General features: G+C 37.5%; 1 protein-coding gene across 10 annotated transcripts in view; it reads left to right on the top strand.

Annotated features, from left to right (window-relative positions):
- The window catches only part of LOC111319595 (podocan-like), a 33,170-nt gene that overhangs the window by 7,463 nt on the left and 10,459 nt on the right, over positions 1–15,248 (top strand). For 9 of the 10 annotated variants that reach the window (XM_088757288.1, XM_088757289.1, XM_088757287.1 and 6 more), the window contains 10 exons: positions 210–281; positions 749–823; positions 1,787–1,861; positions 9,462–9,533; positions 9,693–9,767; positions 10,401–10,472; positions 10,893–10,958; positions 11,437–11,508; positions 13,116–13,187; positions 13,778–13,849. In XM_088757288.1, the coding sequence (XP_088613414.1) occupies positions 210–281; positions 749–823; positions 1,787–1,861; positions 9,462–9,533; positions 9,693–9,767; positions 10,401–10,472; positions 10,893–10,958; positions 11,437–11,508; positions 13,116–13,187; positions 13,778–13,849 (723 nt within the window). The remainder of the gene's footprint in view (positions 1–209; positions 282–748; positions 824–1,786; positions 1,862–9,461; positions 9,534–9,692; positions 9,768–10,400; positions 10,473–10,892; positions 10,959–11,436; positions 11,509–13,115; positions 13,188–13,777; positions 13,850–15,248) is intronic. The other variant, XM_088757291.1, reaches the window with a different exon arrangement.

Genomic DNA, 15,248 nt, shown 5'->3' with positions numbered 1-15,248 from the left:
GAAAGGCATTTGAATTTGAGAAGCGTCCAAAAAATGTCCCTTGTCGTAGAATTCCATCTATCCCTGACCTCTTCGCTACCTCAGACTATGAACTCTGCTAGAACCATGTTCTGAATAAATTTTTACTCCTAATTCTGTTTTGACTTATAGACGTAACGTTGCATGATTTTTTAACTCATGGACGTAATTGTGCATTGCTTTCTCGTCAGAGACCTTGAAGGGAACCTTTTGGAGCATATTCCTCCGAGCGCACTCCAGAATTTGAAGAATCTAACAAGAATGTGCGTATAGCGATTTTAATTTGCGACAGATACTATGAACAATATCAGCCAGAGCATTATAAACTAGAAAAGGAATTGAGGAAAATAAGAAATGTGACAAATCTATTCAGGGTACGCCATGAGAAATTGTGGTTTCATAAGGCTTCCGAACAGTAATTTTGGGTACAACATTAATATAGCGTCCCTCTTCCCTCCCCCTCCTCTCTCCTTATGTATAGAAGATGAGCTAAACTGTGGTATATTTCACGGAATACAGAAACCTTTCTTAATCATGGAAAGGACAAAAATAATGGCGATACCATATTTTGTAAACATGAGCTCATGCGACAGCAACATGCATCCATGGGCAAAGAGTAGAAGAAGGACGAGCAATCAGAACATAGACGTTACTGTCAGTGTTTATTTCATAATAAACTTATTAACTACGTGTAGTTTGATGTAGCTTATTTAGCACTTTTAATTCCCAGATTTCTATGGGGGAACTATATTTCGCAGAGTGCCTTCAAAGTGTTCTCAAAAGAAATAAAAAGCGCCGTGTACTTGTAAGTATGTCCATCGAAACTGAATTCAAGATAAAACAACTTCCCTTGCTCATTCTTTAGTTGCCGTAACTTTGGGCGACTTTGTGCGATTTAAGGCGACTTAATGCAATTTTATTTAACTGAAGTGATAAAAGCAAAGTTAGTATAAGTCTTTCCGTAAACCTTACAAATATTTACACAACCCCCTTGCAATAAACTCAATAGTCATGATTAGAGTGGGGTGAATAGGGTTAATTAAGAAGAATGGAGCGCTTAAAACATTGCGTAACCAGTAGCGACTTAAGACAAGTTAAGTCGACTTAAGACAAGTTAAGTCGACTTAAGACAAGTTAAGTCGATTTAAGGCGACTTTAGGCGATTTAAGGTCCCAAAATAGGCCTATTATAGTTATCGTTAACGTTCTCGATATTGTTGTTGTATTCTACAAAAATGAGCAGGAAGAAAATTGATAGAAGATGAATGCATTGTTTTCACCCGAGATAACAAAGGATTGTGCCATGCGAATAAAAATCGCTTTATCACAACGAACTTCATGCCTTATAACAATTAATATCCTATTCCATCGCTTAGATAAAATAAAATGAAAAAAATTAACATTTTTAAAGTGGAGAAACACTTATCTAGAAGCTAGTTTACAGGTTTTCAACGAAACAACCTAAACAGATAATTCAAATAGAAAATACCAGTGTTAAGAAACCCGAACTGGCCGAAGGCAAATCAGTTGGCTATATTACAAGCATGGTTGAGGATTTGAAACTCGGGGCTACCGTAAAACAAATCCAAGTAGTGGCCAGGGCGGGACTCGAACCCGGGAGCGGCAGATTACAGGTCCGATACGAAGACCACTCGACAATGCTGCCTTCCCTTGATGAGGAACAGCAGTATGCAGTCAGAACGTTGCGATCTTAGCTAAAACAACATTGCTATCTATATACTAAAAGTGACTTTCTATCATCTCTCCAGAGATCTCGATGGAAATCCGATCGGATCTAACTTAACTTCGGACACTTTCTCTGGTTTTAACAATATCAAGCAATTGTAAGTTAATGAATAGAGATTATTTCAGGAACGATTTTTATTCACGAGTTGCGATGCATCAGAAAAGAAAAACGAACGATGCATCGGCTGCAACAAGGGAATAACAAATCGGTCAAGCACAGTTCATTTTATTTCATACATCCTTAAGTTTTTTTCATACTGGCTGACACAAGTCATATACATTGAAAGCGAATGACTGTCTAAATACATCGTTCGTCTAATCAAAAGCAAAAACGATGGCACTTCGCAGTGAAAATCTCAACAGTAAAAATAAACTGATGAACGCATCTTACCACAATTAATTCCACAACAATCTTTATAGAACTAATGCGGAAGGTAGCAGTAAAAAGACTCGACAGATTTCTGAAGGGGACGAGTCTCGAATGTGTTGAAATTTGTTCATGCACAAAAATGGATTATGTACTTTTTGATTGAATGGGAGGGCCGAACGAGAATATAGTTAAGAGCCAAATATTTTCCTGTTCAGCCCATCTAAACCCTGTCAATAAGCATTTTATCATAAGACTAATAATTGTTGAAAATTTCAACGTAAATAGGACGCGATAGACGGACACACGCAGCCACAGAACATGAAAACCCTTATTAGTCCATGGGCCAGAGCCACTCGAGTGTACCAATTCGAGGGACCAGTCGAGAGTGGTACCGATTTGAAGCTTGTCCGAAGGTCATTCCAAAAAGTCATGATATCAATCTAAAATCGGTAGCTTTTTTGTATTTTTGAAGCTTTGAAATATCAGTTTTGCATGAAAACTAGGTTGAATTTTAAGAGTGCTATAGAACTTATTTTTCGAAGTTAAAACTTTATTTATGGTATCCGAAAGTGACCGAAAGTGACAATATGGCGGACGGTCACGTTTTTAGAGCTCTTAGATACTGGATCATTCTGCTTTATTTCTACGTTTGTTTCTCTGGTGCACTCCTTCCCAAGACTAATCCTGACCTCGATATATCTGGTGATACTCTTCTCTTCATCTCTCACGGTCTGACGACAGTGAAAATTCAACATTTTAACCATCGGTCACCGAGCTCGCAACATGCAAAGAATCTCCAGCTGCCGAATTCAAGACTTCTACTCCTTGGATGCCGTTTTACGATTAATTCCTCTCTTTCCTTACTACTTATTCGTCTCGCAAATGATGTTGAACTTCAACCTGGTCCTGTTGGCTCCTCTAGTTCACATGACATCCTGTCTGATCTTCGGGATTTGTCATCGAAAATGGGCTTAAAATTATTCATCAAAATATCAGAGGCCTCGTGGCGAATAAGGATAGTCTATGCCAAATGATCGATGATTCCAAGCATATAGACATCATATCCCTGAGTGAGACTCATCTATCGGACAGTGAAGAGGCTCAAGTTCAACTGGATGGCTATACGTTCATTAATAGACCGAGGAAAACAGGCAAAGGTGGAGGTGTGGGAGTTTATATCTCCTCTTCTGTCCCCTTTCATAGAAGACTAGACTTGGAACGCGATGGGATCGAATGTATCTGGATAGAAATTCTATTTCCAAAATCTAAGGGTATCCTTATTGGTTTTATTTATCGCCCCCCGAGTTCTTCAAAGCATCTTTGTGCAGATTTTGAAAATAAACTGGAGTCGATGCTTTCTGCTGTATCATCTGAAAACAAAGAATGCATTTTGACAGGCGATATCAACTGCAATTATTTGGTAAGCTCAGACAACAAAGAACTGAAGGCAATGCTATTGTCTTTTGGCCTTAAACAGCTAATCAAGGATCCCACGAGGGTAACGCAAGATTAAAAAACACTGCTAGATGTGATTTACACAAATCGCCCTCAGAATGTTTATAGTGTTAAAACCATTCCCGCCGGCTTAAGTGACCATGATATGATTGGTTGTGTCCGTAAGCTGCATAACCATAAATTCCAGACAAGAACCATCACCTGTCGAAACTATGCTAATTATGATCCTATATTCTTTTGCAATGATTTACGGTCCAATAGTCTCACACCTGTCTTTAAATCCTCCTGTGTTAATGAAGCATGGTCTTTTTTGAAAGCCATTCTGAAAAAAATGTATTGATAAGCATGCGCCAGCTATAAAGAAGATGATCAAAGGGAAACTCTGCCCATGGCTTACACAGAAGATAAAGCAAGAAATGAATACCAAAGATCAGCTTTTGAGAAAAGCGAGAAAGACAAATCGTGAAATTGACTGGTCTTCGTACAAGCGCCAACGAAACAAAGTTAACGGTATGGTAAAAAATTGCAAAAGCAGGTATCACCGTGAACTCTTAGAGGAGACTGTGGGTTCACCTAACAAATTTTGGTCAGCTATTAAAAAGCTATACCCTACAAAGTCTACAAAGGAACCAGGAGCAGCTTTTCTCGTTAATGGAGCAGTAGAAACCGACAAAGAGGTTATTGCAAATTCGTTCTGCAAATTCTTCACTGATGTTGCGGGATCTCTAAAAAGAAAGATCTTCCCTCTTTGTAATTTTGTCTGGAAAAGGCCCTTTACAATAGACATTCAGCAGCCGCTAGAGAACTTTGAGTTTAGATCAGTCTCGGATAAGGTTGTCTTTAATGCATTAAAGAGCCTTAAGAGAAATAAGTCCTCTGGCCTTGACAACTTTCCTTCTGGAATGTTAAAGGATTCTGCTGATATAATAGCCAAGCCTCTCACGCATACAATTAACCTGTCTCTCGCAACAGGGTCTATACCTACTGACTGGAAAGCGGCTAAAATTGTACCACTTCTTAAATCTGGTTCAATGGCCGAAATCGACAATTATAGGCCTATTTCAATACTTCCTTCAATGTCAAAGATCCTGGAGAAAGTGGTATTTAAGCAGCTGATGGCTCATTTTGAACAGAATGGTCTACTTTCTCATTTTCAGTACATTTGCTCTACTGAACTGGCCGTTACTCATCTAACCGATGTTATCAGAAGAGAAGGTGAGAATGGTAACCTGACAGGCTGTGTTTTTATCGATCTATCAAAGGCGTTTGACACCATCAGTCACTCTGGCCTCCTGAGCAAGCTTTCAACTTACGGAGTTCGTGGAACAGAACTCGCATGGTTCACTGATTACCTTTTCTGCAGATCACAAGTTGTCCAATATAAAGGCGTGCTATCAGAACCTCAACCCATTCTCACAGATGTTCCTCAGGGAAGTATCCTGGGTCCTATCTTATTCATTATCTTTTTCAACGATGTACATAAACCGCTTCAACACTCGAAGATTATAACTTATGCCGGCGATTCAGTCATCTATACCTCTTCTAAAGACATCGATACTATACAGAGAAGCCTTAGCGAGGATATGAATAACCTGTGCGAGTGGTTTAAAGACAACGAACTGATCATTAACCTTAAAAAGGACAAGACGGAGTCTATGTTATTTAGAACAGCTAAAAGAATCAACCTTCAAGACAAGGAACTTAAACTTTCTGTTAATGGGACACTCATCAATAACACCTCTACCTATAAGTACTTAGGTGTTCACCTTGACTCATCACTAAACCTTGCATCACATTTTGACCGAATCTATAAAAAAGCTGCAACCAGAATTAATCTCTTGCGATCAGTTCGTCCTTTGATCGACCAAAAGTGTGCAGAATCGATCTATAACACTATGATCGCACCTATTTTTACCTATTGCGGAACACTTGGTCTTAGCTTTCCGGATTACGGAAAGGAAATGATAAAGAACATCGAACGACGAGGCTTTAAAGTTATTGGCAATAATTCTTTTAATCCCCCATCCGTGAACAATTTGATCAAGCGTAAAAGCTGTTCGTTTGTTTTCGACTGTCTCCTGAATAATGTTTGCGCACCCTTTAAGAACTACTTCGAAAGACTGGTTCATTCTAAGGCCACTAGGAATAACGGTATATCAGTGAAATTACCCAAAGTACGTTTAGAATTTGGTAAAAAGAGCTTCTATTACCAAGGAGCAAAGACTTTCAACAACCTGCCTGCTGAACTAAGGTCGTTAGATTCGAGACTGAAATTTAAGAACAAATTGCGAGATTATTTTAGTTAAAAATTCGATCTAAACGTGGTTATAGGTATCCTTTTTCAGAGCATTTTATTTTATTGTATGCTTTTCTAGACCTTAAGATCAATGATTATATCTTGTTAAGTTTTATTTTATTTATTTATTTATTATTTTGACAGGACCCCAAGGACAACAGTGTTATACACTGATGGGTTTTCAATCCTGTATAAAAATTCGTTATTATTATTATTATTATTATTATTATTATTATTATCAAAATTTAACAAAGAAGCGTTTTTCATAGCTTATTGTGTTAGATTTGGATATTTTTCAAGAAACGACAACATAAGAAATAATTTATTATGAGCCTGTAATTGCAATGCATCAAGGGTAAAATTCAAGATGGCGACTGCAACTGAGGCAGGCAAGTGTTTGTTTCTCGCTATTTTATCTTTTTTTAACAAAGAAATCGAAACTAGGAGGAACAAGTATTATTGCACATTGATAAATGACTATCAATATCTTAAGGCTGCTTTTAGGTTTGGCAATAAAGGGTTAACATATTTCCAAAACTTACAATCATTTAATAGGTAAATGGAGGTTTGATCATTAAATAAACTTACTCTCACTAGTCAGAGCATTTTTAAACTATCCCTCCGGACTTTGAATAATGGAGCCTATGGCACCCAGTGTGGGCTAATAAAGGATACCGCGCTCGAATTTTCTTGTTTCTTAAGTCGTTTTCACATTTCAAAAAGGAGATAATGAAATAGTCAGCCATTCGAGCTCGCTAATAGCCAGAAAGTTGAGAACTGTAAGGCAGCCAGACCAATCATTTTATTTTATAACCCCCTGATGTAGTTGATAAATACTTTCGGCAGTGTTTCTTTACATCGCGGACTATATCTTCGTACTATATATTTCTACTTTTGAACCGAAGGAGCCAAACGAAAAGTTATAGATGATAGAGAACAGGATAAACGACAACGGAGAGAGGAAGAATGGACGATTCACTGTTGCAACTACACGGGAGAATTGGCAACCTTAAAGGACCTCGAATCCTGGAAAACACTTTTAAATGCTACAACTATTCGTAACTACGAGCCGATTCTTGAGATCGCCAAAACTCTTGGAGGGAGAACTACCTAAAGTTACTTACCATAGGCAATGTCGTGGCATATTTACGCTGAAGAGAAACCTCGACAAGTTATCTCAATTGGATGCGAAAGAGAGAGCAAATTGTGACTCTACCGACAGTCGAAGATCTTCCATCCGACAACCCAAAACTGCTGACGTCATTACACGTTCACTTTGCCTTTTATTTAATCAATCACGCAGCTCTGGCACCATACCAATGGAATGGAAACTGGCCAACACAGTACCTGTTTTCAAAAAAGGCGATCGTCAACAAGTATAGAATTATCGACCAATATCTCTACTACCCATAGTTTCTGAAGTATTGGAAGGATGTATTCTGAATAACAAAATCCTAGTAGAGTTTATCAGTGGGTTTGTATCTTTTGCGAAAAAGATAAATGCACCAGGAATTCTCGCACGAGGGAGAAACTGATTCAGTGTGTGGATATGCGCGTCGATGAAAAAATCAGGAAGGCTGCTGTAGGAAAAATGATCACAGAATCTTGGCTGTTGTCTCTAGAAAGCTTGTGGCTGCTGAGGCATGTTACCATAAGTCATGCTATCGCAATTACACCCAAAATATCCCTTTAGGTGGCGATAAGAAGGAAGACAAGGAGTATATCTAGTATCCCCGTACCGAGTTGCAGGGGTAGGAGAAATTGGTCAACTACATTAGAACCCATTTGCTACAAAATCCTAGGATTGTGAGATTGAGCGAATTATATGCCCTGTTTACCACTTTTGTTAACTCTCAAGGAGAATTGGAAATACCAGAATCCACAAGAACCCATTTCAAAAGAAGTCTCGAGAAAGAATTTAGATATGCTATTGATTTTGAAGATCTATATGGGAACAATCGAATTTTTGCTATTCCAAGAGATCTTTCAAGACTGGATTTGGCCAAGCAAGTGACAGAGAAGAGTAATATTATTTCGTCCAGCTCTAGCGATATATCATTAACCGCCTTTAGCCCAAGAGAAGCGATCCAAGCCCAAGATAACAAAGCTGCATGGCCTCTAAAACCATCTGACTTGACCGAAAATGCCGTGAACATTCCAGAGGTAGTGAAAAAGTTCTTATATACTCTTGACGGGTAGCACTAACTTTTCAGGTATGGAATCTTGTTCGCCAAGAACTCATCGCCTTATGCTATCGTTAGGACAAGACCTGATATTTGCTATAAGTGGTGAAAGTAAGCTGGTTTAATTTTTGGAAGTAACAGAATGTTTTTATCCTCTGATAAGGCTGATGCTTGAATCGTACGAAACCAGTATGAATGGTGTTCTGCGATGGGTACATAAAGGGCGGACTGCCTTAATGACTTAAGGGAGATCATTACAGCCTATAGCTAATCAGATTACATCTGATGTAATTGAGGACTCATGTAAACGCTCTTAATAACTGATAATATTCTATTTCGTAAAAACGACATACAAAATATTCGGCGAATATCGCAATGGGGTTAAACAAGAAAAGTATTCTGTTTCCTTGGAAACCATTTCCGTGATAAGAAAATCAGTTAAATAGTTTTTTAAATGAGCAATCAATCACGTACCATAAAATGTCCAAGTATAGTTTGACTTCTGCTAAATGGTAAAAAGATACGAATTTTTCGATGTTTTTCCCTATTTCTAAATATAATAGCAGTTTTTGTCAAGCGATATTTCACGGATAACACTTTATCTTGTAATATGTTATGATTTGAATTCTTATTAAATTGAAACACAGAATTTGGGGCATTATGAGTACATCAAAGTTACAAAGCAAACTTTATGATTTCGCTAAGCGTAAAAACAAGCACTCAAAGGCGAAAAATACCGTTTATACGGTATTCGTTACCATGGCAACGAAGTAAACACACGTCACTTGCTGGAAAGAAAGGTATAATAGATGTACATAACATATCCAAGAACCACTTCGTGCGGATATCATGGGACAAAAATATCAATTTTTTAATGTCGAGCATTATGCAAAAATACCCAGATTTTTTATCCTACTGGATACCCATCCCCTTTAAAATTCAGCTCATTTCACCATAAAAGTTATCTATTCAGCGTTGATATCGTGGATTTTCATAAACTTAAATAAATTTAGATTTAAAAATCCACGATAGCACTGGACCCTCAAATTGGTACAAGAAACCCTATTTTAGGGGTTTGGTCCATGGACTATATACCTTAAAAGACACGACTCTTCTAATTCAAACTTTTTTCTTTAAGTTTTTTGGAGCAGATCGTTGTAAGGACGGCAGGGCCTGAATACTTTTTCAAGACCGGCTCACGTCAACCCGTTCGGCCCTGCACTAGTCAGTTTTTACTTAATGTGGTTTTCCGTGGGGTTTTGCAAGCGGGGCTGGACGATGACAATTATTTGTTATCTACTCTTATTCGTGTGACATGAATTTACGCTTGCATACTTTTGTGGTGTCCCACAGATAAAATTCTTCTTGCTCATGCAAATTTTCTATTCTGTAAGATTTTTGGCCTCTTGTGGTCTTACAAACATTGAGGGAGGAACTTTCAAAGCCATGAAAAAGCTCAAAAAACTGTAAGTTTGACTCTTTACAGCAAAAACTGTACGCCTTACAGTCGTTTCTTTTATAGCTCAGCTTATGTTAAAAAAAAATCAACATTTCTTAATCAAATCTACATTTCAGTGCAGGAAAGACTACTTTTGGCAATGCCAAAACTTGTTGTTATCTTGCAGTTTCCTGAATTTTAACTTCCTATCGCACCTATCAATAGCCACCCTTGAAGGACCATCTGATGGGCTTCAAACTCTGTAAGTCACTTAAGGTCCTTTGATTTTATTGAGAATAATTAAAAAGCCTTCAAACTTGCCAATTACTTGTGATTTTATTTGCCTTCTGTAACGCCATTTTATGGTCAAATGAATTGGTCTATTCATCATCATTTTTCTCCAAAACTCCTGCTTCTTCAGCTGGTTTAATTGTAGACAGGTTTCGTTACAGCCCTTGATCTACGTTGCTTTTCATCTTCGTATACTTTCACAGCGCGGCCGGAACGTGATTTTGGTATCTGCTACTGCCTACATAATATGGGACTCGCTTACCACGAATGCGCGCTCCAGTATTCCTCGCCTCCATGAACACCATTAAGTCAAAATCTATATCTATTTTAATGCATTTATCAATATCCACAGTTGTAACTGTTTTGTACGGATTTGTAATCGAGTATAGGACCAAAATTTTCCGGTTGCTCCATCAAATTATCTTGCGTTTTAGTCGGACTAGCAAAATCCTCAGTATAGTCCATCAACGCAACGTTTCACAAAATAAGCCTCTTCTAAGAACCTGCAGTCTTGGTATATATTTTTGATGAGCTAGTTTCTTACGCGCTTTGTAAAATTCCCTTGATAGATATCGTTTACACAAGTTTCACTTATTTAACACAGGCGCCTAGATGGAAATCAAATTAGAACAATAGAGGATGGAACATTCAAGCGCTTCACGAGCCTTCTTGAATTGTAAGTAAGAAATGACATGTTCATTGAAATAACAATGCTTACGTATGCATAGTGAATTAGAACAAGAGCCATGGCTAAATGTCTTGAACCATATGACTAGCTAATTCTTAGGTGCCGCATGGCTAAGACAAGTGGCGCCGCACTCAATTTGAATGACTCGCGTTGAGATAAGTCTCAACCCCAATTTTATTTTAAATCTTCTATTGGTTGCTTTGTTGTAGATGTGTTTGCCTATTTCATCATCCATTGCTTTGAAGTTACTTAAAAGGAAATTTGACTGCTAAACCAAATATTTCACGATATCATTGTTTCGAATATCCAATGAAGACACTTTTATTTTATCTTCTTCTTGTATTGTGGAAAATTGATTGATATTATATTCCAGCTTTCACTAGTATGTTATTTGGATTTACGTTTTAGCCACTTAGATGACAATCAGCTGAGAACTGTGCCCGATCTACCTCGACTTAAATTGCCTGGATTTGTGTAAGTTGGGATTGTTCTCGGGTTTAGTACTGCACTAAACACCGGAGTGTCATCTGCATTTGACTCTTTCATTCAAATCCAAACCTGCAGCCTTTTTCAGTTCCAAGGAAAGTCTCCACACCTCACGAGAAAAGGGAAGAGGGTGAATTTGAGGGTGAGATAGAGTTGACCAACCAGAATTAAAAATCCGATATTCCTTCAAAGTTTACAAAAGGCACTGTGTGCTAAACCAATTTGACGTGACTCTTTACGTTATTAGCTAGAGAAAAAAAGCACAAATCTAAATGATACGATGAGAGGAATCTGAAGCATGTCACACGCATGGAGTTCTTTAATATGGGAGCCTCATGATCGCAAGGTTGGACAGCTAAATCAAAACCGTTGGTTTAACTGAATGCATATTAAGGTAAGGAGTGTACAGATATTACTTAAGCAAACATTCAATCTCGCTGTGAAAAATACTTTTATTGTGTTTCAGGTTGCTCTCCAAGAATCACATCGAAAAGCTTCATAAGGACGACCTCCAATGCTCACCAATGCTGCTTGCTCTGTAAGCTCAACAAAGCTCCCTTTCTTAAAATATAGACAAAAAGAATCACTCTCAATTGAGTGTTGGGGGTTTTTAATCCAAGAATTGCTGAGGTTTTGGCCCTCAAAACTCGAATCATATTTGCACTTGAGGATAAAATAAACCCTCAAGGGCCGATCTTATAATTTTAACGAAAGTTTCCAAGAAAAGCTTTCGTAAAAAAAATATTGAAATGCATGCGAGTTATATATAAAAAAACGCATCTTCGAACGGAATTCTTTGGCCTGCCAAAATGTGAATCACCAGTTATAACATGTCAGCATATATGACTCTCGATGGGTTTCTTGTAGTTAAACATCCTAGTCCTTGAATTTCATTCGCGTAATCTTGCCCTGATCTCGGTTTCAACATGGAAATCTTTGCTAACTCTCTGCATTTAACAATAGGATGTGAATGGAGAAAAATAAAAGGCAGAAAATTCCATTGGGGAAAAAGAAAAAAAGAAAACATAAATATATACATACATAGATACTAACTTTATTCAAGATGTAAAAAGGCTTATTACAGGAACAAATCTTGAAAAGGGAGTTAAGAGGCTAGCACAATTAATTACTAATAATTAATTAATAATTAAGAATAAGTTAAAGAACTATTGAAAAACATCTTGAAAAGGGAGATAAGACTTTAGTCCTATATTGAAACTACCAAACAGAAATAGAAAATGCTAAATAAAAACATAAAATACAATTCCATCCTTCAAAAATCTAGGCGTTAATCAAAAGATGGTTCTAGTTTAAAATTTATTAAGTTGATGATGATAAAGCTTGTTTTTAAAATTATGAAAGCTTTCAGCCTGTATTATATCTCTTGGAAGAACGTTCCAAGAAGAAATCTGACGCGGAATGGCGAAAGAATCTCACTGAAACGAATCAAGACTCGTGGTTTAGGCCATCTTCCAATACACCTATCGTGAGAGCATTTTCCAAGATAATCTCATGAGTGCATCAAATCTTCCTAATGTTTTACTCATATGACTAAGCAATTATAGTTCTAATCTATTTTGAAACTGGTGTAAGTAAATTTCTGAGAGATTTACAATGAAATCTTCTGCAATTATCTATTCGATACATCAGTCGACCCTCAGCGATAGGCGGTCGACCCTTGGTCAATAGTCGCTCGATAGTCAGTCGATAGTTGGTCGATGGTTGTTCGATAGTCGTTCAATAGTGGGTCGATAGGCGGTCGATAGTCGGTCGAAAGTCGGTCGATAGTCGGTCGATAGTCGGTCGATAGTCGGTCGATAGTCGGTCGAAATATCGATGCCTGAAATATCGGTCGAGAGTCCTTACAGTACATGTGATAAGTGTTTGTCTTTGCTCTTACTTACCTATTACTTACCTGAATTTTTTTTTCCATGCTTGAAATAGGTACTCTTAATACCTAAATAACAGACAACTTAAAGCTGATGTTGTATTCAAGTGGAAATGCTTTGATAAAGTCGTCGGCATCGTTACAACTTATATTCTTAATATTACGATAGATATCATTATCCCTTTTAGTAGTAATATTATCATTGTCATCATTATTCACTTTCGAAAGAGAAACAAGCTTTGAAATGTTCGCTTCAGGTCTTTTTCCTTCAACAAACTACAACACATAGCAGATGGGGTTTTCACTGGATGCAAGAACTTATTAGTCTTGTAAGTTAAAACAGTTATTTATTCTTACTGTAATACAATGACTCTAGGAAATGAAGTACCGTACGCCTATCCAAGATCTCTAGTCTAATCTGATTAAGAGGTAACCTTTAATTATAAGGAATTGCTTTGGTAAGATGGATTAAGCAGGGTTGTTTAAAAATAATGCAGCATTGTGCAGGTGGTCGATGAGTTAGTAGTTACTGAATAAAACTACAGTCAAACCTCCCGTAAAAAACCTCCCGAAATGTGACGTCTAAGTAGTCGCTTTAGGGAATTTGTCGTTTACTAGAGGTCAGGCCACAGGGGTCTATATTTCACCAGTGATTGTTTCATGAAGCGAACATAGGAGAATGTATTCTTATAGAACAACGTATACAGTGGGAAGGTAGAATAAGTCTATGGCTAAAGCTTGGAAGAATTCAAAGACACACATGTAGAGATCCAATGAGATCTAATCGTCGTTGTTCAATGAGAATCGCAACTCAACGATATTTTTGACGCTTAGTAGTGGGAATAGGCACGTGCTCAGATGAATTTGGAAGGAATTAATGTTTCTTCCCTTTTTCTTTTTCTTCTTGCTTTTCTGAAAGGCTTTTAAATTTTAACAACATCACAGACATCACCTCTAGCACATTTACTGGACTGTCAAATCTACAAGTCCTGTGAGTTTTAAAATTTTCATAAAAATAATACTTACGCACGGAGTTGTTTATGGTCTTAAATCTTATATTTTATCTTTCATTACCGTCCATGGGTGATATTTTTATTGCATATATATATTGTGGGAGAAAAAAGACAAGTAAACTACAAGTTCATCCCTACAAGCCTGTTTCGTGGTCGCCCACGAAACAGGCTTGTAGGGATGAACTTGTAGTTTACTTGTCTTTTTCCTCCCACAATATATACTTCGCTCTACATCCCTACAAGCCTGTTTCGTGGGCGACCACGAAACAGGCTTGTAGGGATGAACTTGTAGTTTACTTGTCTTTTTCCTCCCACAATATATACTTCGCTCTACTTCTATGTATTGAGCACTGTTCTACGAAAATCAAGTCACACTTTATATATATATATATATATATATATATATATACACATATGTTTTGTATGCGAGGGAATCCCTGACCCTGTACACCCCAAGTAATCATACTTAAAAATAGAATAAATGATTGAAAATAAAATTTGCCCTGAGCGGGATTTGAACCCACGTCCCTCCTGTTACTAGTCACTACCACTACACTATCAGGACAACCATGCTGGCAACACGTCAATGAAAGATGTGATTTACGTGATCAGGGACGTGGTCTCCCGGGAAATTTAACTTTTCAAGGTGACCGGGTAGGGGAAGCCTATAATCCCATATGAAACCCAACTAAGCCCAACTTAAATACAATGACTTAAAAATTTTGAAGTCATTATATTACAACTGATGGTCTCGGACCGAAACGTTTTTTATTAAACTTTTTAGACTTTTTATTGAGTATATGTCTTCCTTCGCTCGAAGTTGTCCGTCTTCGTGTACCACACTACTTCTCCTATATATATATATATATATATATATATAACTAACTGCAGACAGTACTGTTTCGGCCTTCTGGGCCTCATCAGTGCAGTGCTAATGCTAGGATGGGGGAGAACCGAGACGGTCACCCCAAACGACCCAACCTTTGTGGTATCGTCTAAGCCATGCCAGAGTGCTCAAACTAGAGTACACTAGCGAGCATGCGCAATTGCAGAGCAATGACTCATCCTAGTTAGAGTGCTCAATTTGGACATGAAAGCAGAGCTATATATATATAGCCCTGTTTCGTGTAAATTATATATATATATATATATAATTTACATTTAGATTTTATAGATTTAATTCAGTAAGTTCTTAAACAGTCTCAGGCATGCTGAGAAGGTGATTTCTTGTGCTCTCTTAAAATGTGTCTAATAAAGGAAGTTTTGGAAGGGTTCGTGAGAGCTCGAACATTGCACTAGGTTCATAGTACAAATATCTTGTACATGTATCGCACAAAGGTATATGTTAATCATAGGAAAAAAGTTCTGAGCTATATA

Source organism: Stylophora pistillata, chromosome 4, assembly GCF_964205215.1.
Source record: "Stylophora pistillata chromosome 4, jaStyPist1.2, whole genome shotgun sequence".
NCBI lineage: Eukaryota > Metazoa > Cnidaria > Anthozoa > Scleractinia > Pocilloporidae > Stylophora > Stylophora pistillata.
The sequence above is the reverse complement of the archived record's forward strand: the minus strand, read 5'-3'. Positions and strand labels throughout refer to the sequence as shown.